This window comes from Ascaphus truei, chromosome 2 (genome assembly GCF_040206685.1).
Source record: "Ascaphus truei isolate aAscTru1 chromosome 2, aAscTru1.hap1, whole genome shotgun sequence".
NCBI lineage: Eukaryota > Metazoa > Chordata > Amphibia > Anura > Ascaphidae > Ascaphus > Ascaphus truei.
The window spans coordinates 41582874-41605008 of record NC_134484.1 but is presented as its reverse complement, the minus strand read 5'-3'; the positions used below and the strand labels follow the sequence as shown (position 1 = coordinate 41605008).

The 22135-nt window shown below is 41.8% G+C and overlaps 1 protein-coding gene across 1 annotated transcript; it reads right to left on the bottom strand.

Annotated features, from left to right (window-relative positions):
- Nucleotides 1–252: 252 nt before the first annotated feature.
- On the bottom strand, nt 253–21739 carry DERL1 (derlin 1). Its single transcript, XM_075582261.1, has 8 exons — nt 21351–21739; nt 16844–16955; nt 15187–15251; nt 14151–14177; nt 12258–12353; nt 8427–8479; nt 7972–8082; nt 253–2301 (listed from the first exon to the last, which is right to left on the bottom strand). The coding sequence occupies exons 1-8, from the start codon at nt 21501–21503 to the stop codon at nt 2160–2162; spliced, it is 759 nt and encodes a 252-aa protein (XP_075438376.1). The 5' UTR covers nt 21504–21739; the 3' UTR covers nt 253–2159.
- Nucleotides 21740–22135: the final 396 nt, after the last annotated feature.

Sequence of the window (22135 nt, the reverse complement as noted above, 5' to 3'; positions counted from 1 at the left end):
TTCTCCTGTAAATCGATCGCTGAAGATTCAGCTCGGGGGTTCTTTATAAATCACTGTTAGGGCTGCAGAAGACTACCCAAGATGCAAAGTTCTGTTGACGATCATGTGACCAGGCAGGCACTAGATACAATTGGTACACTGCTAGAGAGAGCAAAAGGGGTGTGCCATAGCCCAAGAACAGGAAGGGTATGTGACTTTGTAAATGGTTGCTATAGAAACAAAAATGCTTGGTACATTAGAATACATTAAAAATATCTTACATTTTTTTTTATTTTTAAATGCTACAATTATTTTCTCATAGTACAGAACTGATTTATTAAAAAAGCACACATGTAGGATATTGCTTGAACTGCAGCTTTAAAGATCTACATCTGATTTCTTTGTCTTGCAACAATTGTCTTTTTTGGGGAGGTTCAGTGGCTATGGAATAACACAAGCTTGCATAATGTATGAGAATGTATTAGTTTCCTGGCTTTACATTTAAATGCAGGAGCAAAATATATATACTCTGATAATCTTGTGCTACTTTTGCACCAATGTTGCCATAAATACAGCAACAGTGTTGTCCTTTGCACTGGAGCAAAGCAGAATCAGAATTGCTGAAACAGTTACTATAATGCCAACACTCCAAATAAAAGCTTGGCAGGTATCGTTGGTTCATGTAAAGAGTTATCAAAGATGCTACAGACGGATACTTGTTGTACTCAAGTTCTCAAACACCGTAAATTTCTTTGCACCCTACTGGACAATGTCTTTAAACAGCAATGCAAAACATGCATTTCAAGGCACATTTAAATTAAGATGCCAATGTGTTACATAATTCTTCCCGGGTTTCAAATATTCCTAAAGATGGAAGCAATTTGTGTTTGGTTTTGTGGTTTCTACGATAATCCCTGAAGCTCTTGTGTTATTTCCGGTGCATCTGAAGTCTGTGAACATATAATTTGAAGCTTTTTTAAGCAATCATTGGGACAACGTTTCTCAGTATGAGAAATGGCAAAGTGTCACAAATTTTCCAAAAATATGAAATGATTAGTACCAGCAGTTTTAAAAAGGAATAAGCTAAAGAAAATCTATGACAGTCTTGCAGCTCTGTTGCTTTAATTTACGGATTACAGGCATACCCCGGTTTAAGGACACTCACTTTAAGTACACTCGCGAGTAAGGACATATCGCCCAATAGGCAAACGGCAGCTCACGCATGCGCCTGTCCGCACGTCCTGAACAGCAATACCGACTCCCTACCTGAACCGAAGCTGTGCACAAGTTGTGAGACTATAGAGCTTGTTAAAAATGCGTTATTTACAATAGTTATGCACGTATATAATGATTGCAGTACAGTACATGCATCAAAAGTGGAAAAAAGGTGGTGTTTCACTTTAAGTACATTTTCACTTTACATACTTGCTCCGGTCCCATTGCGTACGTTAATGTGGGGGTATGCCTGTATTTTGCATTTGCAAGTTAACTTTGAGGACTATTAAGTTCTGCTAATTTAGAAGCTGAACAGACTGTCAAGAAACAGCTTTTCTATTATTTAAATATGTTAAAATATACTTGAAATATGCACACTTGCTATTTCTTTGGGAACTGTTGCCTAAAGTAGATAATGTGGTTTATGCATGGACGACAAGATCTTCCAAATTGTCTTCTTGAAGTACGACTTGAGGACTTGTGTAACTAAAAAAAACAAAAAACTTTATTTGACTTATTAGAGCATAATAAAGACGCCCTATAGATCAGACATAATTTAGGTGTTCTCGCGCTTATATTTTCCAATTATACAAATCACTTTCATCAAACAAAACTAAAAGCCAGTGTCCCCGACGCACAATATTTAAAGTGGGAAAGATAAAAAGAGCACCCTTAAATCTAGAGGATTTGCATCTGTCCAAGCAGTGGTTGCAGCAGCATCAGATGTGAAGAGATGCAACCATGATGTAACTTAAGACATACTGAACGTACTCCCTCTCCATCTCAACAGTTGTTGAAAAAACGACTTGCTACTTTAGGTGTAAGATGTATCCATTCCCAAATTGTACTTTCTGCCTCTTGCATAAGAAAATGTTTCTTATGGGTCAAGTCCAAAAGTTCTAAGTTACAAAGAAAATGATAATGTTCTGGCACACGCGCAACAATTGTTTCACAGTGAGTGTGTTTCACTGTTCTCCCAGCCTGAAACCTTGTCCCCAGTTGTGCCTTCGACCGGGTACAACTTGCTCTTCTGCCGCTCGTCTTGCACTTGGTGGCGGAACACCAAATCCTGATACACCTCCTCTTCTGCTAGGGAGCCAGCGATAACTGAAAGAGAGGAACCATTGTAAAGAAGGTGCAAGTAAAACCGGATCTTTGGTGAACAGAGTGAATTACACTTGGAGCCAGATGCTCTAATCTCACTTAAGCCACGTAATGTGACGTTAACCTAAATTAACGTCCCTTTAATAGTAATGCTGTATCCTCAAAGGACATTAACAGAACGTCAAATCAGCTTTTCTGCAGCAAAGGAACATTAACGCTAATGAATGAGGCGTTATCATAGCATCCCCCAGAGTCCATTAAGGTTAACGTAGTGACTTAACATTACGTTATTTAAACGTTGATGCTAATGCAGAAAATTGTATAATCTTTGGGAAACCAGTGGAGTGCCTCTTTTTCTATTTTTGATCTACCTGTGGCTCCGCATCCAGGGGGACCATTGTTGCTGTGCACCCGTGACAATTTGTTACCTGGTATTGGGAGTGCACCTATTTTGGACTATTTATATTCTAGTATATACAGAAAGCTTTGTGCAAGTTAGCAAATTTGGTGAATTGTGAGCATGTCAGGCTGACAAACATGGAACTTCCCCTAAAAGGAGCAATTCATGTTGGAGGATTACTGACACATGACAAATATTCAGATAAACAGGGATTCTGGTTTTAAAGCGGCAATACAAACAGTATTTTTTCATACAGAATTGATGCTAGTGGTCTCAAGAGCTGAACCCCATTAATTTCAGCTCCGGGGACCCCCTGCTTCAGGAGATACTTACCCCTGTTGTGGGTGCCAGTAGCCGCTCCAGAGTTCACAATATGGCTGCTTTTCAAAGTTCTCAGGCCCTGTGGGCCAATAGGTAGCAGTGACATCAAGTTCAGCTTCCTATTGGCACATGTGACAAGGAAGCAGAAAACTGCAGGAGATACCGGCATCCCCTTCGGAGGGAAGTATTTCCCAGAAGCAAGGGGTACGCAGAGTGGAAATGAATGAGGTTCAGTTCCGTAGACCCCCTGCTACAAACTTTTATTAATAAATAAATAGCTTGCTCCTTTAAGTTTTACCCAAAAAACACCACCTACAGATCATCTTGCACTTCCAGTTATAACTGATAAAACCCAGAAATGAAGCACCTTTTCCTATTGAGCATCACCTCTTGTTGCAGCCCAGCTACAGGTAGGAGACAAGGGAAAAAAGGGGTATATGGAAAATAAATAACACAGAGCGCATCGGAGATCAGTAAACGGTATGTATTAACAGTATTTAAAAAAAAAAAAAAAGTATATGCACACTTACAATTAGGATTGCATAAGTAGGTATAAAGACGATCGTCAAGGAGGGGGAGTCCCCGAGAGTCAATTGTTAGAACACCAACTATTGACTCTCAGGGACTCCACACCTCTTGCAATCATCCTTATTGCAAGTGTGTATATACTAATGCATACCGTTTACGGATCTCCGGTGCACTTTTTTTCTTCTGTCTTTGGAGATCTGCGATGTGAGGTGTCTGAAGGAGCTTTGGAGAGCTCCAGCACAGTAGACGCAAGGAGAGCAGGTTGAAATCATAACCCATGGGAGCACTAGTGCGGTTTTCTTCCAGATCCCAATTCAAATATGTCAGATTTTTTTCCCCATTGGCAACACTTAATAATAATAATAATAAAATCAAACACCAGAATAAAAACACTGATTTTGCACAAAATTAAAAACCAGGAAAACTATACATTAATAAACCGAAGATTCCTTATTGTCTATTCTAGTGAATAGACATTTATCCTATACTCGACAATGCCAAATTCATTGTGTTCTTTACATTAATGCTACGTCATAATTAAACAATGAAACTCACCCATCTTAAGAGTTTAGTGTGGCGAGATGCTATGGAGATAAGTCTTGGTAAGATTTGCTGGTTAAACAGTTATTGCCTCTGTGAATTAGGGCAACCACTTTTTTTCAGAATCAATCTCAATAATTTATCTAGTCTCTTATTTTTTCCCAATCCTTTTATTCTTCCTGCTCACATAGTTCATTGTGAAAGCCTGAAGTCGTTTTCTCCTATGTAAATACATTCATGCGAGTGGGTCTTCATGATAACTAGAAAGTACTTCTGCACAACTGCTAGGCTGCCATGAAAGCAAATCTAGGATTCTAAATGGGGAACAGGAGACTGACAGGCAGCAAACAATGGTCATCGTGTAGACGGTGCAACCGTGCTAGCAAAGAAAAAGAATGTGCACCCTCAAAAACAACATGTAGGGTACGATGATACCTTTTAATGGTTAACTGATATTTACAAGAGAATTGCAAGTTCTCAGGGCCACTAAAGTCCCTTCTTCATGCAAGTCTTTATAAGCTCTCATGAGCAGCGCCCTCATTACCTTCTCTATTCGTTTGCTCGTTTGTCTTTACTTGTATGTCATTCTGTTTATGTAATACACGCTGTACCCCGCTGCGCAATATGTTGGTGCTTTATTAATAAACATTTAGAATAATTGAGTTACAATAGAAGTGTCTGGTTTAAGTGCGTATTAAAGAAGAATCCAGCGCAAGGTACTCAGTGGTATATGAAAAAAAAGGAACAAAGCGTACAATAGTGCAGGCGTACAGGAAGCAAAGATATTAAATAAATCCAACTTCCAAATGCCGACTCACATGGGGTAGGTCAAATCAAACGTGTCTCAGATAAATCTGATAAATGGTGGGAGATGGTGTTCGATTTAGGCTGGACTTTCCATGGACATAAAAGAGAGAAGAGAGATGTGCATGGTGCAGATCAATTTATATTAAAAATACATAAGCAGTGAGCTACAAGCAACTCACATGCTCCCAGTAAGGTAAAAGCAATTTGACCACTCTGGGTCCTGTAGTGGCGGCGCTCCATTCATTCCCTCGGGCAGGAAGATGTTAACCGGCTTCTCTCCGTCTCTCTGGCTCCACGGCGTTTCCGGGTTGTACACACAGGCTGCGTCCGACGGCAGGGTCACAGACAGGAGGAAGCTCACAGCCGGATCGAGTGAAACGCGTAGGGTGGTCATTTACCTGCCTGCTGTGGGGAATACTCCGTTCATTGTGAGTCCCCTGCTACTGCCGGGCTCTCTGTGCCCCTGCCGTCGGACGGAGCCGGTGTGTACAACCCAGAAGCATCATGGAGCCAAAGAAACAGAGAAGCCGGATAACATCTTCCTGCCCGAGGCAATGGAGCGCCGCGACTACAGGAGCCAGAGTGGTCAAACTGCTTTTACCTTACTGAGAGCATGTGAGTTGCTTGTAGCTCAATGCTTATGTCTTTTTAATATAAAATTGATCTGCACATCTCTTCATTTTTTATACCCATGGAAAGTAGGTCTGGGATGGGTGTCCTCCCTAAGTTTACACACGCCCTCTAGTACCTAGTTTTCTTGGCGAGTAGCACGTTAGAAAAAAGTAAGAAATAAATAATGCTGTGCCTTGGGCTGCAGAAGTGATTCCCACCAGGTAGGTCTACTTTTTGCTTGTGTATGGTGAGGCGATACATGTTCATTCTATTCTATTTCTAAACGTGCGTCCTGTTTCACCTATATAAAAAGTGCCACTGAACTATTTAGTGCTTTTTATTAAGTAGATACCGTTTGATGAGCCTCAATTACATGAACCCTGAATGTTGTTCTCCATACTGTGGATATGAACATTCTGTCTGCGGGTTGGACAGGTCTGTAGGCTTAAGATCTTTTGTGTAGGCCGGAGAATGTCTCCTGTTTTCTGTCTTGTGGCAGGGTGTTTCTATCAGTCAGTTATTTCAGATTTGGTGGTTCTCTGTAGAAGAGCAGTGGGAAGTCTTGGAACACTTCTTTCAATCTTTCATCGTTATGGAGGATATGTTGTTGATCTTTTGTAAGACAGCAAAGTACTTCCACAATACTCCTAGAGCGATGCGGTTTACATTTTGTTTGAATCACAGCAGTTTTTCTCTCTCTCTCTGGGTATTGTGGAATATTTTATGATCTATAATCCTGGGCTTGTAACATGGGCTATGAAACTCTTGCTAATAATATTTATATGTTGGTCTGTCTCATTTTAGAGCAGAAATTGTACTGTATTTTATGGCCTGGCTATAAAATCATATAATGTTTAGTGTGCCTGGGGTGGAAATTTCCATTCATAAATCTATGACTATGTTTGAAGTATAGGGATATTTGTGTGGAGTAATAACTTGGTTTAAGAATTATGATTGAATGAAATATGTTAGTTTTCATGGAACTGTATAGGATCTTGTTCACTGGCATTCCGCAATGTTTAAGATATATTAATATGTAATGTCATTGTGACCTTTCGTCTTAGTTTTTTAAGAAAACCAGTGGCAGTAAAGCCAATTAATGGCATTTCATCCACATTTGCCCGATATTCCTTTCACAACCCTTTGTCAAATAAATGACAAAAAACAAATCTAAAGCACGATATTTGCCAGTTTGACTTAAATGTACAAAATAGTACTTTTCTGCAAGAGAAGTAACAATGCAAAGGGGGTGGTAGCTTATAATATATTTTAGATCAATATTAGGGTCCTTCATAGTCTGTTACTTGATCAAAAAACCTGTATGCACTGTAATGTGAAGAGGAAACCTTCGAGCTTTTCAAAGCTCTGTACGCGTTAATTTTATATGACACACCCCAATGTTCGTCCCCTAAAAACGTATCACAACAAACCTATAATCCACACGTCAAACGCACAAGAATTTGTATTGTGAATGGTCTTACTTTGTAACGGAATCAACCTAAATTTGATATGTTGACTTTTCCTATTTTTGGTTCATGAAAACCTTGTATTAGGGTTCAATACTAAACAATTATATGGAGAGAAGGACTCCACAAATGTTGGACCTGAACCGGTGCACTCTGCTTCATCTGCTGGTGCGTGACCTGCTGCAATGTCCCAGGGTGAGAAGTACAGTTGGCTGCATCTATAGTTTTAGCCAGAGATGGAGCTCTCAGGATTTACACAGCCACTCGCTGCACTCTGTTCTTAACCCAGCGAGTGACCAATCCATTATTCCTCGTGCTCGATTTCCGAGTCCATGGTGCAGGCGTGGCCGCGATGGAGCGCATGGCCTCACTCGCGTCTGTCAGCCAAGCGATCTGTGGACTACAGATCCTGGCGACAGGGAGGCGTGGCCGATGACGTCACGGAGCTGGTTCGCGCTCATGTGACCTGGCCGTCGCGAGACAAAGACTAAGATTATACTACTTGCACGCGACGGACCGCATAGACTCGCGCACGCCTGCAGCCCCAGCAATTTGTGAATGGAGCTGCAGGCGAATGAGGAGGCGTGGTGGACGCGTCACGAAGCTGGTTCACACATTTGGCAGAACCACTCACATGACGCTGACGTCATGTGGCCACGCTCGAAAAGACAACACTGTCTTTTCAAAACGCGGTCGCGCCATCACGCTCTGTCGTGCACTAGGGGCAGCCTCAAAGGCATTATGCAATTTGTGCTTGTCGCGTGGACAAAATTTCAGCCAAAGTTAAAAAACTGTCTTGCGAAAAAACAGCCGCGCCGACGCTCACTGTGGACGTTCCAATAGACCTCAATGTGTTGGATCGCGCCGCGTGAGCGGTCAGCATGGACGCGGCCTAAGAAGCGCCATTTAGAAGTCAGCTGCTGCTATGAATGGTAAGCAAAGCTGCACTAGATGCCGTTTTTCGCCGTCTACAGTGACAGAATGTAGGCATTTACTTACAGAAACTGCGGCGTGGATAAAAAGCTTCTTCCTCCAAGATCCATTGGGTACTTAAACATCAGAAAGAAGTACAGGTGGCCCACCAGATTGCCAATCAGCTCATTAATAATTCTAAAATAAAAGGAACACGTGTTACAAGTCATAGTAACTGTATTTATCCTGCATACCTGTACAAGAGGTTTTCATTCAACAACTTCCTACTGCATATAATGCCAGCTACAACACTAATACATCCGTCTCATTGCATTATCGCCAATAGATACATGGGAAAATTACAAGTGCCACGTCATTATTACATTTAAAAAAAAGGGTTTTTATTTAACATAACAGAAGATCATGTTACTAAATGAGCGCACTCTGTAAGAGCAATCTGCTTCAGGAGCCTCATTTTAATGTAATTCTACCAATACCATTTTTCTTATGGAAAAGTTACGTAACTGGTCACAAATACTTACGATCCACCGATAATGTAGTTGAACCCAAGAATGACCCAAGGGAGATAACAGGCCTTGAGGGGAGAGAGGAAAGAGCAAAGATGATAAAACCATTTAAAATAAATAACTAGTCTCATTAAAGTACCTAATGTACAAACAAGTTATTTGGACAGGAATCAACAAAAGGACAAACACTCTTTTTTTTGGTTTTACCATCGCTACGGTACAATTAGCTAAGCAGTCACAGAAGACATTTACAGTACAGAATGACTATTGTGGCAGCAAGATGTATTTTGATCAATAATAGATTTAGACTGTACATTCAATTACATGAACACAGGTCGCTAGAAGTTGTCTGCCACTAGAACGTGCGGGACCCCCCTACATGCAGACAAAAATAAAGTACAGAGGGGATGTCAACATGAACCCAGAAACTAAATAGAGAATGGCCAATAGGAAAATGCATACAAATACACTGAAGGATGGAATTTGAATTGAGCCCAGGGACCCCAATGACGTCTAACCAGTGTTGCCAAGTTCATCAAAATGTGGAAGAGGAATTATTTAGGAAGCAGGTAAGTTTTTCCAATTTGACGAACAAACCAGGTTTTAATTAAAAACACAAGCTACTGTTCCAGAGCTGCAATGGAGCATCTCCGTGAAGAGATCAATTTATTTTCAAACTTATTAAGGCCCTGGACCATCTTGGTGAGACTAAACCACAGGTCAAGAGGAAAAAAGTCAGGTTTTACCCCACGACTGGACCACTAGACGGCCTGACCACCACATATGTAAAAGAGAGGTCACACATCCTCTGGGATAAAGAGGGGAAGGTCCAGAACAGGGTTCGGCAATATACCGTTACCATAGTAATGCCGCGGTAATAAAAACTCAATAGTAAATCGATATGCAAAATTAACACCATGGTATTACTTGGGACTCCTAACCCCTTCCTCCCGAGACTCCCCACCCCCCATTCCCCCGTAGGACTCTTTACCCTCTCCCACCCCCTCTCTCAACTCCTCTGCCTCTTACCTCACAAACCCTTTCTCCTCCCATCTTTTAACCCCTTCCCTACCAGAGAGGCAGCCCAGTATTGTAGAGAAATTTAATGTGAATCCCTCCGGTTACAGACGGAATAATCCTTCATCTACAATACATTTTCTTAAGAATTGTCAAAAAAAATTATGTTTGTTTTTTTGGTTCAAACGTTTTTTTTTTTAAAATGTATTTTTCAATTATAATCAGGGCGGGGGGCGGGAGGAGGGGGTGGCTACAGAACAAAAAAGGGGTGGGTTGGAAAAAAAAACCCCCACCAACATAATTAAATTGACAATACATTACAGAACAGTAGAAATAATATATAATAATAAATATATGGGAGAGGAAGGAAAAAAACATTAGTGGTAATATTCCTAATAATTTTTCCGTACTTAAAGCAGCAGTTCAAGCATTATCCTACATGTGTTTTTTTTTTTTTTTTAAATAAATCAGTTCTGTACTATGAGAAAATACTTGTAGCATTAATATATATATATATATATATATATATATATATATATATATATATATATATATATATATATATATATGAGTTATATAATGCAGCAGCTCAGATAACCCTTTATAGACCGTCACTGACGACTATGAGTGCAGAGACGGAGCAGTGCAGGAACCGGCATTGAATTACTGATCGGTGGGTCCTCTCAAATGTCTGATACATTGCTAAAATGGGAGTTGGAATTGTTCAAACGTTTTTTTTTTTAAAATGTATTTTTCAATTATAATCAGGGCGGGGGGCGGGAGGAGGGGGTGGCTACAGAACAAAAAAGGGGTGGGTTGGAAAAAAAAACCCCCACCAACATAATTAAATTGACAATACATTACAGAACAGTAGAAATAATATATAATAATAATAATAAATATATGGGAGAGGAAGGAAAAAAACATTAGTGGTAATATTCCTAATAATTTTTCCGTACTTAAAGCAGCAGTTCAAGCATTATCCTACATGTGTTTTTTTTTTTTTTTTAAATAAATCAGTTCTGTACTATGAGAAAATACTTGTAGCATATATATATATATATATATATATATATATATATATATATATATATATATATATATGAGTTATATAATGCAGCAGCTCAGATAACCCTTTATAGACCGTCACTGACGACTATGAGTGCAGAGACGGAGCAGTGCAGGAACCGGCATTGAATTACTGATCGGTGGGTCCTCTCAAATGTCTGATACATTGCTAAAATGGGAGTTGGAATTGTGACTATTACTATTGTTTGTGCAATATATTTATTTGGACGTACTACCTTATCACTGTATCCTCTCTCTCATCCACTGAATGTCACTGGAGTAACACGATAGACAGAACAGATTCTACAGAGGTGCATTGACCAAAGAGCTCATGTCGGTGAGAGAAGTACCGTATTTTTCGGCGTACAAAGATGACTTTTTAACCCTGGAAAATCTTCTCAAAAGTCGGGGGTCGTCCTATACGCCGGGTATCGTCTTATACGCCGGCAAAGTGCAAAGTGCGGGCAGACGCGGCTTCCTTGTTTATTTATTTCGGCGTGCCGCGCGTCAGCCGGGCGCCGGTCAGTGCGCCAGGCCAGCGGTGCGCAAACTGGGGGGCGCAGCCTGTGCGGCGAAACCTGGGGGCAGAGCAGAGCAGTGCCAGGCAGAAGCTCTGTGCTGCTGCTGTCTCCCTGTGCTTGCAGAGGGGGCGGGGCGTCCCTCTACACACAGACACAAGCCCTCCTCTTCCTGTCTTTACTCCTCCAGTGTTCAGCAGCGTGGGGAGCCGAGCATGCAGTACAGTAGTACTTTCACGTGTGTGTGTGTGTGTGTGTGTGTGTGTGTGTGTGTGTGTGTATATATAGTGATGTGTGTGTATAGTGGTGTGTGTGTGTGTGTGTATAATGATGTGTGTGTGTATAGTGATGTTTGTGTGTGTATATATAGTGATGTGTGTGTGTATATATATATGTATAGTGGTGTGTGTGTGTGTGTGTGTGTGTGTGTGTGTGTGTGTGTGTGTGTGTGTGTGTGTATCCCAAACGCTATATTTTAACTGGAAAAGTTGGGGGTCGTCTTATACGCCGGAAAATACGGTATCTGTGATCTGACTACATTTTCATTACCATCTGTGAGTGGGGTGAACTCTTTCTTTTGCACTTGATATATTTCATATGAATTGGCTACACTATTATTTATTTGTTTATCGTCCACATATACCTGCCACCGAATTTGCGAGCGCTGACCAATTTTTGGATTTTCCTTAAGTCACACAAATGGAGCTCATCGAGGCTGCCTCAAATATCTCTTTCCATTCCTTGGCATCCAAAACAGTTTTGGTCTGTCTCCCATAAAGTTTGCATCTTATTTTTTGCAGAGTTCTATTCTTGCACTTTCCAACGCAGTATTTATAGAATTTTTAAGTCTGATGCTGCGTTAAAGGTAATAAAGAGTAAAATATTTAGTGTCCGGGGAAGTTAAAATGGAGGAATTCTGCCCTGAGCCTATCGCAGTCTAAAAGTTACCATGATATCCTCTGAAGCTAAAATTTAAGAAAATAATTTTTAACACTAAATTTAATGTTTTTTTTTTTTTTTTTTTTTAAAGAGCAGGACTTGCTCACGGTCAAGATACCAACAATATAGGGGTTTTAGTGCTATCGGCTTCCGGGGGAAGAAATAGAGGGGTGGAGAGGGGGAGGAGGGGAAGAGCGGTTGCAGTCTTTTAAAAGAGCAATGCAGCTTTTTAACTGTAAAAAAAAGAAGATTCTATGGAATACAAATTGTACTACAAGACTTTCTACAAGTATCGGTACCATACCTTAAATCTTGTTCCAAACCAGAAGGACACAATCATGTCTCTGTTCAACTGGGACCAGACATACAGGACTGACATGATAAGAGGAATCATCAACAACTGAAATATAAAAACATAGCTCAAGAATAAGAATATATTTTCAAAAATACACACTTTTATGAGCCTGTAATTAAAATGTACTACTAGTTAAAGGGTGTTGTCAGTTTGTATTATGTAAAAAAAATCACATTAGTTGATAAGATTCACTAAAATGTCACATTAATACGACTCTATTGCACATATGATTTGGATTGTTAAAAGACGTCCAAGACAGAAAGTATTGATCTTTAACGTTAAAACACTTTTTGATCATATGAAATGTGCCAAAAGCCCTTTAATGTGGCAGTAATGGCAGCTATATACTGCAAGTGTACAGGTAATATGGAAGAAAACCATGGAAATGTGCATTAACATTTGTTTAATTTTAAACAAAGTTTTGGAATATAAAAGGTAGTCAGACTAACTTTCCCCAGAGCCTTTTCTGCGGCCCCGGGGAATGAGACCAGATGCATGCGTAAGGCTGCGTCCATACAGCCTTCGCCCGTCTGGAGGCGTGCGCGTCCGTGACGTCACCTGCGTGAAGCAGGAACGTTTTCCGGACATCGTAGACGCGCTGCCAGTGGGGCGTGTCTGATGTCACGGAGCTGGTTCGCCCTCATTGGGCAAACTGCTCACGTGACCTGCCCGTTGCGCCAAGAAATACGCTTCAAATGATTCCTTGCGCATCGCTTGCCCCCTCCTGTTGCGCGCGCCCGGTCAATGCCTTAAGGCAATGTGATCGCGCACAGATGCCTCCGCGCGGTCTTCGGCAGCATGGACGAGCCCTAATGATTGCAATAAAATAGCTATATCTGTACGTGGGGCAGCTCTTACTGGTCTAAATGACAGGACTGACAACCCTAAGCTGCTATGGGATGGGAGTGCAAAGAGGCACAGAAAAGCAAGTTAGAGACAGGACCTAGGAATTACTGGTTGTAGGTGTATCTTTATATTTATAGTGCCCACAGTGTACTTGGCACTTTACAAGATAGACAATAAAGTATATGGAATTGTAATACAATAAGTGCAAACACACATTTATAAACCATTTAAAAACGCAATTCCATACACCCGGCCAGAAAACAACCCTTTGTAATGGTTTTTGGGGGGGACATTTATTACAAATGGCTTTTCTTCCAATGGGGAAGTTTGTTAATAAAGGGATTTATTTACCGTTATCCCAGCCTGTTCTCATCAGACAGCCAATAAATATAAAGGCGATGAGGGAGGGGGCACTTGCTGAACACACTATCAGAGAAAACAGAACATCCAAAGGAAATCAAACCCCTCCCAAGTGTTAGCTCACCAACCAGCTTATGTATTCAATTACTGTATTAAAGTACTTAGTTTAGGTTAGGATTGGCAGCTCTTTAGATCTGTACACTTGGCTAAAGTTGCAGAGTAAGATGATCCTAAGAAATAATCATGAGCTTGTTGTACTGTAGATATCTACATTTGATTATTGCTGCAGGTGAATCTTTACCACCATTAAGCGGGGTGAAACCAAAAAGACAACATCATTAATATTATACAGGATCTGATACCGAATTGCATAAAATGTATGTAAAACTGTTAATTTTGATGCAAAATAAAAGACAACGTTTAATAGAGAGAGGAGACAGCGGGAGGAGAGAGAGGAGATAGCGTGAAGCGAGGAGATAGCGAGAGGCGCGAGGAGAGAGGGGAGAGAGAGGAGATAGCGAGAAGCGATTAGAGACGAGAGAAGGAAAAAAAAAAAAATACTGTAATTTCCACAGATCAGAAATAAGCATTTAAGGGGTAAACTAAAATAAAACTGCAAACAATATTATTTCTTACCTGCATGTCCATTATCAATCCAGTTATCTGACATCACACTATTAAAGAAATCTTAACTGTTTAGTGTTAGGACATTTACGAAAATACATGTTAATTATTAGTTAAGTATTGCGCATCAAGATATTAACTTTTTTATATTGAGCAAGTGTGATGGGTTTCATATCTTCATTTGTAATTGTTTACAAGTGTTTTGTATTTTGCTCCCCAATGTAATTAAGTGTTTGCCATTTTTAATCATATTTTAACTGCTCAGACAGCTGCAAACCCCTCTGCTCATGATAGATCTCTCCCTCCCCAACTTACTTTGGTCTTAATGAGCATTTGAATAATGTTTGAGTATTTTTAAAATCAGTCCATATTCCTTAATTAGCAATTGTAGGTTGCTTTAAGAAATTTTAAGCAGCATTAGGTCTGTATCAGTAATGGGTACAGAAAGTCTAAAAAGAAAACATGAATTTTTTGAACATTTGGAAGAATGCTTGGCTAATAGATCAAACAAGTGTCAAAACCAGTGTACAGTATATCCTTCATAAACGTGCACTTGAAGATAATAGGCCTATAAAGAGAAGGTCACAAGTCCAAATTCATTAACTCAGACAACTGCATTAAACACTAAATGTGACACATTAAGAAAAGTAGACTTGGTAAAATGTCGCTGGACTGCCGATGACTTGGCTGTGCAATGTTCACACCAGTGGCATTTCCTGTGTGACCACCTGTACACGCTGAAGAGGACAATGACGCAGTCACAACAAATGCCTCAATTTCTGTTCTACACTGGACTTTTATCTAGACATAACCAAAGTGATGCTGCAACATTTACGCTGTAATACAACTCCATGTTTTACACACGACTGCCTGTTTTATGGTATTGTATTGATTTATCCAGAAAGTAGGTCAGATAGACACCTCTATAAGAAAATGTGTATCATCTAAGTATATCTATCTATAGGCGTTATGCTCTTACATATACAATGATGTATTTTTTTAAAACAGGTCAAATACATTGAAAGACTAAAATATATTAAAAGGATACAACGATGCAAATCCAATTAAATAGCAGCATGAACAAGTAGTCCGCAGGTCTTCCATCAAATGTCCCTAATCACAAACCCAAAACAATCATGTTTATTGTCAGAAAGGCAAATATGTTGAAACATCATTCCACGAACACTAATCTCAACTCCTAAAGTAATGAAATGTAGCACAGTTTAAAAAAGACAATTTCTCCATTATATCTGCAGCTTCTCCCGCTGTGTATAATATACGGCTCGGATGTGTATTCGTTTCACTCTGATTCAGTCTCATTACAGGGATGTAAAAAAGATAAACAATCAAATGTGCATCAAATGTTACAAAAATATTATATAAGTGCATACAGTGATACAACTCAACTGTCCCCGCAGCTGAGGTGCGCTCCCTCACCCCGGGAGAAAAAGCAAAGTCCAGAAAGAAGAAAGACCTATAATGCAAAAGGGAAGAAAAGAGAACAGTTTATGTAATCTGTATTGACTGGTATAGTCCCCACTCCAATAAATAAACTCACAGCAGGGTATTTGATTCAGTGCGTAACTGGAAATCCAACCGGTCACATGGATTAACTGCTAGGCTTCTCTTCTTACTTGGTAGTTAGCACTCGATACGAAAAGGGAAATAGCAAAAGGGCAGACATGGTATAATTCCATTTAAACACTATACGTTAATAATAAGCGATACACAGTGCACTTCCAGATTTGCTTTCACCAGTACTCCGGATCCTGAACACCGTCGTGTCCTCTGATGTAGGATCTCGTCTCGAAAGAGATGTAGGTTGGATCAGCTGGACTGTCTCCGGTCGTGGCTGTCCGCTCTCTCCCATGTTCATGGTTGCTATGAATACCAGACACTTCTGCATCACCTGGTGGGAGATCTCAGCTCACGAGACTTGGGAAATGGTCAGGTGGGCTCTCACTCTACTGCGCATGATCATCCATCATACGGAAGTGTCCGGGATTCATAGCGACAGCAAATGTGGGAAAGAGCAGACCGCCACGACCAGAAAGAGAGTCGGGCTGATCCAACCTACATCTCTTTCGAGACGAGATCCTACATCAGAGGATGTGGAGGTGTTCGGGATCTGGAGTACCGGTGAATGCCAAGGAGAGAAGACCAGGTCGCTGTTGCCTGTCGGGTGTACACTAATCCGCAGTTTTTTTATGTACAAATCTGTAAATGCACTGTGAACATGTAGCTTGTTATTAACATATATTTTTTAATAAACGGAATTATACCATGTCTGCCCTTTGCTATTTCCCTTTCTGTATCGAGTGCTAACAACCAAGTAAGAAGGAGAGAGAAGCCCAGCAGTTAATCCATGTGACCGGCTGGATTTCCAGTTACACGCTTGAACCAATTACCCTCCTGTGGGTTTATTCATTGTAGTTGGGACTATTCCTGTCAATACAGATTCCACTATGTTGTGTATTTTTGTCCCTTTTGTGCTATAGGTCCTCCTTTCTGGTCATTACTGGGATGGGAGAACCAGTTCTACGTACTGTTAGAACCAAATGTGGGAGCACGGTCGCTACTTGAAGAAAATCTGTCTCTACAACCAACCCTCACTTCTCCAGGACCAATACGGCTAATGGAACTTGGGGGCACATGCATCAAAAACAAAGAGCGCCAATGAAAATGACAAGAGCATCGATACCGACCTGTTTCAAGCCGTGTTGAATACTGATACAGGAAATATAAATTCACCATATACAAAAAGCCTGTTCCAGGTCCCACGGGGAAGTAAAAGGTAGAAGTTATTGGCCTCCATATCTGTACAAAAGAAAAAAAATAAAATAAAGAAACAATTGCACACACTATCACACAGAAGGACTCAATATTAAAAATCCGTGTTTAGTTAAATCTGCTAAAGACACTAAACACAAAACAGTTGTAGATCAAGACAATAGTGCAAATTGGCCTCGAATTTACTGATGTGAAGTAGATTTCCGCTGGAGAAAATTGCAGTAAATTATTTGAAGGAAGATTTCCTAGTCATCATTTAAATGTTAAACACCAAAAAGAGACAATATACATAAAACACTTATTTTAAAGCATCAAGAATGGCCGGCAGACTACAGACATGGCTATGGGGTCACCAAAAGAAAGCTGAAGCGTAACACCGCCCTGACCCCGCCACCATTTTCACACAGACCATTTCCTAGCAGTTTGTAAATATGATGTTTCAGTGGGTTTTCCTGGATTGTTTATTATTGAAATTAAACAAGTAGCAACAGTCACCACCTTCCAAATCGTTGTTGTAAATGACAACAGAGGAAACCGGTAACCTTTCAACCACCACGTAAAAGTAATTCTACTTGTCTCATCTTCAAAACGGTACTCGCCCAGCTTCAGCCCATATTGTGGGACTGAACTTTTAAATGAAGCAGCACAAAATGGGTGTGGATTCAGCTGTGCAGGAACTTTTGAGGCAGCACTAGTGGAATCGCATCACGATCCTAGTTTGACTGCCACTGACTTGCATAGCCGTTAACGAGGTTAGTTAATCTCCCCCATGCGTGTCTGCAAGGACCGACCTTAAAACAGAACGCAGGGTCTTCTAAGGTCGCGCTCATGGTGGGGGCGTCACTACATACGTGCACGGTCGGGACTCTTCTATGCTACCTTACTGAATGTAGCATAGTACTGATGGCAACGTAGCGCGTCGTGGCTGCTGCAGTTTGGGAGAGAAGTAAATTTGTCTTTTCAGGCTGCAGTCGCGTGACAGCGTCACGTGAGCTGGTTCAGCCAATGAGGGTGAACTAGCAACTTGACGCTCCCGCCACACCTCCCCAATCTCCTGCAGCCAAGTGCACAGATCGCTGTGGATGTAGGAGTGCGCACCCTCGCCATCCACCATGAGCGCGGTCTTGTGTACAAGAAGATTTACAACATTGCGCCTATTAAAAAAAAGTTACACTTGCAAAAATGTATATAAAGTCCAAAAGGTACTTAAAGGGGGGGGGGGGGAAATAAATAAAATTAAAAAAAAAGGGGAAGATACCCAAAAGGTATATGTAACATTGAGGTGCGAAATATGCTCACATGGAGGTTGCTTGCAAACAGAGGTCTTTTTACCAGCCTCCACGATCCTCTCGAAGGTGTTTTTTTATTCCTGTGCCTTTTGGACCTTATTATTACTTTATGAACACTTCGTCTCGGGGTAGTATTGTAGGTCAGGCAGCATTTAGGGATTTTTTTTTTTTTAAGGACTATACGTTTATCTGTTTGTTTGATTTAGAACTTATCAAGTTGGATGTGAACACCTGATTTTTTTATTTTATTTTATTGTTGGTGAATATATACAGTAGGAATTTATAAATTGTATGACATTATATATTGTATGATACATTGTTTATTATTGGTAAATAGATATTCTATATTGGAGGGTCTTTTCTTGATCAATTTGTCAGTAAATAGATATTCACCAGATATAGGATATAATTTTTGCACACTTTACACTGTTTAAGATACACTATTTTTAGATATTTTTTTTTAACATCTAGATCCTTAAGCGCCACTTTATGTATTTTAAAAAGAACAAAAAAAGTACAAACAAAATAAGCCACCTTCTTGTGTCATGCCCTCAAATAAATGGCTTATTTTATTTCCTGCGCCAATCAATTGAATTTTGGTGTATAGCGGTTCTGATCTACTTTGTAATCTGGTGCGGACATTTGGCAAGCAGACACGGGAGGTCTTCAAAACATAGCAACAAACTAGATATACGGAAAATTCTTGATGTATTAAAAAGTTATTGCCACCAACAACATAATTTAGGCTTTAGGGTGTAATGTCATTTGTGGTAGGATTAGGACAGCATAAATTTAAAAAAAAATTCACATGGCTTGGAGTTAAGTGCAACCTGCCCAAGCTGAAAATACCATTTAAAGATGGAAAGTGTTTTACTCTGTTAAGGAGCATGCAAATAAATATGCAAAGTATATCTGTAAAGTATTGCGTTAGTTTCCAATCTCTTCGCTTGAGTGGTCTTTCAGCATGTAACTGCAATAGAATGGTTTGTACAGCTGAAGAGGAGAGGAAAAGCAGAGCCAAGCAATGATATGACAAAGCAAAGACATTTTTTGGAACGGATAGATATAAAAACACACATGCATATATTTGTTTCTTGCCTTCTGATAGGGTTATCAAGAGTCAAAATGTTTGTGAAGGAGCAGTCACACTTAATACAACAAAATATTGGGATCTTCAAGAAAACGTGCCGAATGGCCACTTTGGACTATATAGCATTAACCAATCGACTTCAATAGAGATTTCGGGTGAAAATAGCCACTTTGCACTGTATAGAATAAGGTCCACAATAATTTGTGACAAATCTGTCAGGCAAAAAACAAATATCATTGCTGGCCCCCTCTAGCAGTCATAGGGTTAAGATCTCACATAATATGGTTTCCGCAGCCACTTATGTATTTTTAATATATAATCGCCAATTCAGTTAAGAATTAGTTTCACTTTACTCATTGGCTCAATGCCACATCCCTTCTAATTATTTCCTTTCTGCTCAATGTGGAGTAAGTGTGATGGCATTATTAGCCGAAAAATGATGGAGAACAGCAAGTGGCTGATAGAATAGACAACAAATTGAAGCCATAGTTCTGTTCAATGGGAACAGCAAGTACAAACCCACAAAGAACAATGTTAAACTAATACTTACTCATTTTTAATACCACAATCTCCTACATATTAAAGATATCATTGTCGTTGCTTCTGTTTGGCCCAAACAGAAGTGGCTCAGTGAGTAAAGCCACTGACTGGCACTGAGATTGAAGCAGGGGAACCTGGTTCAATTCCCGGTGTCTCCTCCTCAGGCACCAAAAAAAGATTGTAAGATCCACGGGGCAGGGACCTGTGTCTGCAAAATATTTCTGTAAAGCGCTGCGTCAAACAAGCAGCGCTATACAAGAACATGCTATTATTACACAGGATTACAGTGACCGTTTAAATTGAGGCGTGACATCTGTGCTGCCAAAAGGACATGCAACAAATGAATTAGTTTGTCACTTTACAGGGCCTGGTGCACGATATACTCCGAAAGCACTATGTGCATTGCAGGGCTATACAATAATGTTACCTTTATTTTACTTGTTTTTACCTTCTACGCAGTGCCTCTTACGTAATCCTTCCTCAATGTGTTGTAAACACACCTGGCAGCAAAGTATTTAAGGTCACAGACAAGATAAAGCACCGAAAGGATATGTGTCAGAGTATGACCAGTTACAGGTGTCCCTACGGTCAGGCTTACCTTTGGCGGGGCCCAAGATGGGATGATGGCAGTGGGCCCCTCCTCCTGTGGCATAGCATTGTCATGGCAAAGCTTCGCCATGACATTGCATCACCACAACAACATGATGCTGCAGAAGGCCGCTCCGCATAAGGCAAGACCCCCCTGCACGCTTACCTCCCACCTATCTCTTAACACACCCACACACCTCCCTCCCCACCTTGGAGTCAGCAGCGGTGCGGGTCTCCACAGCTCTTTTTTTCTCCTGTTGGGCTGAATTTGGATCCCGGCACCAGGCAGACAGGAGAGGAGGGAGTAGGTGGTGCGGGGCCATAGACACGGGGCCCAAGGCAACCGCCTTGCCCTAAGGCCTGCCCTGGTGTGTCCCCCTCGACCACAGACATGGTAGACAACACAGAGTGATCAGATATAACCTGTCAGTGAAGGGACCTCCACTGACAGCAAAACATGTGACATTTAATTCCCTCAGCCATTGAATAGTGTCACAGTATTGCAGTGATAGACAGCCCAGGGTGAAAAGATACAGACCCTCTGACAGTAAAGGAATTACCGGTTACAGACACTTATTCCCTCGGGCAGTGCAGGGGTTAGTGCCCCTCGGGTGGGTAGTGCAGGGGTTAGTGCCCCCCACCCCCTCCGGCAGTGCAGGGGTTAGTGCCCCTCGGGTGGGTAGTGCAGGGGTTAGTGCCCCCCACCCCCTCCGGCAGTGCAGGGGTTAGTGCCCCTCGGGCGGGTAGTGCAGGGGTTAGTGCCCCCCCCCCTCCGGCAGTGCAGGGGTTAGTGCCCCTCGGGCGGGTAGTGCAGGGGTTAGTGCCCCCCCCCCTCCGGCAGTGCAGGGGTTAGTGCCCCTCGGGTGGGTAGTGCAGGGGTTAGTGCCCCCGCTGTGTGGCAGGTGAGTGACGGACCTGGAATCTGTGCAGAAAGGCCTCGGGCCACAGGACCAGGTACGCGTGGTTGATGAGGCCCAGCTTCCCGAACAGCGGCACCGCGATGGAGGCAGCGAACCAGTACCGGGTGATGAACGGGATGCTGCGGAACCAGTCCCCGATGTCAGACATGGCGGGGCCCGCGCTCACCGCGGAGCTGAGAGGTGACCGGCGGGCGGAGGGTTAACTCCGGGGGCCTGACCCAACGCGTGTAACCGGCGGGCGGAGGGTTAACCCCGGGGGCCTCACCCACTCGTGGAACGCGCGAAGGGTGCCTCTTCCTCTCGCGGACTGGGACGTCACGCACCGGTCCTCGCGAGTTCCACTGACGTGTCAGCTTCGCAATTGGTGGCCGCTCGAGCCGCGTGCGCATGCCCACATCGGCGCTTCCGGGCCGCTGTCAACCTGACGTAGAAAAAAGCCCCGCCCATTGGAAGCTGCGCTGCAAGGGGGGGGGGGGGACGGCGCATGTCACGTGTCAATCACAAGGGGTAGAGTGGCAAGGCATGTCATGACCTCCCCCCCTATCTGCGGCAGCAAGGCATTGTGGGGCGTGACTTTGGAAGCTCCCTCAGTAATTGACCAGTATACCACCTGTCTGCACTCACTGACGTGCAGTTTGAGGCCTTATTAAAAGTGTCTTTGCCTCAAGCGCTCAGGATACTATACTGCCTATATCTGTCACACCGTTATGTTATCCATTTACTTTGATAGCCGTCTCACAGGAGGGCACTATTGTTCATTTGGATAGCTGTCTGAAATAA